The sequence below is a fragment of the Glossina fuscipes genome, unplaced genomic scaffold (assembly GCF_014805625.2).
Source record: "Glossina fuscipes isolate IAEA_lab_2018 unplaced genomic scaffold, Yale_Gfus_2 1, whole genome shotgun sequence".
In the NCBI taxonomy this organism is placed as follows: Eukaryota; Metazoa; Arthropoda; class Insecta; order Diptera; family Glossinidae; genus Glossina; species Glossina fuscipes.
Genome location: NW_023998415.1, coordinates 8,586,843 through 8,589,963, shown reverse-complemented (window position 1 = coordinate 8,589,963; position 3,121 = coordinate 8,586,843). Strand labels below are relative to the sequence as shown.

Sequence of the window (3,121 nt, the reverse complement as noted above, 5' to 3'; positions counted from 1 at the left end):
GGCAACAAGCCAGAAATATCGTGAGCACTTAAACTAACAGAAAATTAATGCGGCAATTAATAAAAAAATCAGTGATTATAAAAAAAAAGCAAAAAGCAAAAAGAGTGCCCGCATTTGCGAAAATATCAGAGACGGAGGTGTGCCCTCCGTACTTTATATTAGCAGCATGCAATTAAATCGTCATTATCGTCATTAAAACATTTTCTTCCATACTCTTGTACGAAAGTAAATTAGTGAACGTACGAAGGGAATACCCTATACAACTCTTAGACTGCCATCTAATCATCTCATGTGGATGCGCAAGCATATTAGAAAGGCTGGTCATCCCAAAATGCAGGTTCAATTACATCGAACTTAATCGTACGGTTTCGACCTAGTTTGAGTGAAATTGCTTGCTGACTGCAAGAGAGTTATGTACAACCTATAAATCACCTCACTACGAATCTCACAATGAATTATCTTAGCATCCACACATCCATTGCATTATAAACTTGTTGGGAGGATGATAACGCTAATGACACTTGTTATCATATTTTTCCTATTTTTTATTTTATTTGTTTTCAATATATTACTTACGATTAATGCAACTTGAAAACAAAATTTTTATGTTGTTAAAGTGCAGTTCTTAAAGAAATTTCATATGCAAGACAGTGCACAAAGCCTATAAAAGAGCGCGAAGTAGAAAAGAATGAGTAGCTCTCTAATAATTAAAAGGCTATGGCCTCTGTACAAGCAAAGAAACTGGCCATTAACGTTCCGGCAAATTAAACGTGGTTATGCCGCGTCTGCTTCGGCGGCGGATAAAGTGGAACATACCGCATTGTATGATTTTCACGTACAGCATGGCGGTAAAATTGTTAATTTCGGTGGCTACGCTCTACCAGTGCAATATGCCGATCAGGGTATAGCTGCTTCGCATTTGCATACACGCGCTCATGCCTCAATCTTCGATGTCTCGCATATGTTGCAAACGTATGTGCATGGCAAGGATGCTATTGAGTGCATCGAGTCTATTTGCACGGCTGACATACACAACACACCCAACGCTAACGGTTCGTTGACCGTGTTCACTAATAGCGCCGGTTGCATACTGGATGACTTGATAGTAACGCGAGTTAACGACAAACAATTGTATGTGGTTTCGAATGCTGCCATGAAACAGCAAGACATGGCATTAATGGAAGCCGCTGTAGTTAAACGCAAAGCCGACGGCAAAGATGTAAGCATAGAGTTTCTATCGCCGAAGGATCAATCACTGATTGCTTTGCAAGGTCCCAGTTCGATTAAGGCTCTCACAAACTTGACGAAAGCAAATCTTCAACAACTGTATTTCATGACCACAGTTATCGCAGAAGTAGCTGGCGTTAATGATTGTCGTATTACGCGTTGCGGTTATACCGGCGAAGATGGTGTCGAGATTTCAGTACCGTCGAGCAAAATAAAGCATGTAACCGAAGCTTTATTGCAACAAACAAACGAAAATGTAAAAATGGCCGGTTTAGGCGCTCGCGACTCGTTACGTTTGGAAGCCGGTCTTTGTTTGTACGGCAACGACATCGACAGCAAGACGACGCCTATCGAGGGGGCCTTAGCTTGGCTCGTAGCGAAACGTCGTAGAGCTGAGTTAAATTTCCCCGGGGCCGAGATTATCGTTAATCAATTGAAATCGGGGGTTCAGAAACGACGCATCGGTTTGAAATTAAGCACCGCAGGAAAACCGCCACCAGCCCGCTCAGGCGCGCATATTTATCACAATAACGTTGAAGTAGGTTACGTGACCAGTGGTTGCCCTAGTCCCAGTTTAGGCTTTAATATTGCCATGGGCTATATTAAAGAGGAACTTAAGCAGACGGGCACCAAAGTGCAAGTAAAAATACGGGATCGTTTTTACGACGCAGAAATTGCTAAAATGCCTTTCACTAAAACGAATTATTTTATGAAACCGAAATAAAAAAAAAAAACTAAAAATGTCCATTATGTAACAAAAACTTAGAAAATGTACTTGTCCTTTAACTTATAGGATACCCTACACAACTTTGCTTTAATACGTCCCGTTCGATATTAGTGCGCACGAGTGTCGTCAAAAATGAAATCTTTTCTCGGTGGCGCTCAATCTTAAATTGTCAATTTATTGTTGACCGCTGATGGTTGATATGGTCAAATGTTTTATCACAATTCGTCTTTTACGTACTCTAAGTCAGATTGACGGTCTCTGTCATGGTTTCGATAAGTGAACAATTGAACATGATGGAAGATTGACGCATTAAGGGATACTCTTCATAACGTTCGCGTATCGGTACATACATACAGAATGCGAAAAGTAAGACGAATCGTGATACTATGATAAACCAATCGCTCGCCGTCCTTAAGAGACCTGGATTTGTGCAATTAGTTTATGATGTAGTAAGCAAAGACGGCTGATTTCATATCAGATCTCTCAGGGTTAAATGGCAAACGATCAAAAGGCCATGTACGTAGCTACAGTGTGACAAATTGGGGGCATGACGTCGATATACTGGCCGATCATTTTTACTACAAGTTTTAAGAAAATATATCTGTTCGTCAGGCAATGACTTCAACGTGATCGCGTAGTATATGAAAAAGTGAGGAAACTGTCTTCGCATTGAGTGAAATCTTTGCATCGAAATTGCAATGCATTTTGTTTTAGTCTTTATGTTGACATTCTAGTTGGTATGGTTTTAAATACCAGAAGATATATTCTACGAACGGACTTGGCTAAACGAATATTCTCTGTTCACTCCTCCTTCGTTATAAGACATAAAAAGTGCTGTGGCCTGCTCTATATAATTAAAAAGAAAAATAATTATTTTTATTTACTCTGTTCAACGTCATGTAATTCTTCCCATTAGTGCTGTTATTCTAATACCTACAATTACGTTTAAGGAGAATGATTGCGTGTACTTGAACCTTTAAGCAATTTAAATGTCTTGCTTAGTATTGATTCGATATGAACATGAAGCAAGCTCTCTCTCTCTCACGAAGCTTCCATAAAGAAATCTCAAAGAAGCCACATGTTTATTAATTTATTGAAAAAAAAAAGCTTACAGTTTCGATGACTATAATTAAATCGTTTAAATTTATTATACAAAAAAAAAAAAAA

The 3,121-nt window shown here is 39.0% G+C and overlaps 1 protein-coding gene across 1 annotated transcript; it reads left to right on the top strand.

Annotated features, from left to right (window-relative positions):
- Positions 1 to 558: 558 nt before the first annotated feature.
- On the top strand, positions 559 to 1,978 carry LOC119631593 (aminomethyltransferase, mitochondrial). Its single transcript, XM_038023949.1, has one exon. The coding sequence runs from the start codon at positions 689 to 691 to the stop codon at positions 1,949 to 1,951; it is 1,263 nt and encodes a 420-aa protein (XP_037879877.1). The 5' UTR covers positions 559 to 688; the 3' UTR covers positions 1,952 to 1,978.
- Positions 1,979 to 3,121: the final 1,143 nt, after the last annotated feature.

Excerpts from the sequence above, each read along its gene's own strand:
- LOC119631593 (XM_038023949.1), top strand. The coding sequence starts at position 689 with ATGAGTAGCTCTCTAATAATTAAAAGGCTATGGCCTCTGTACAAGCAA.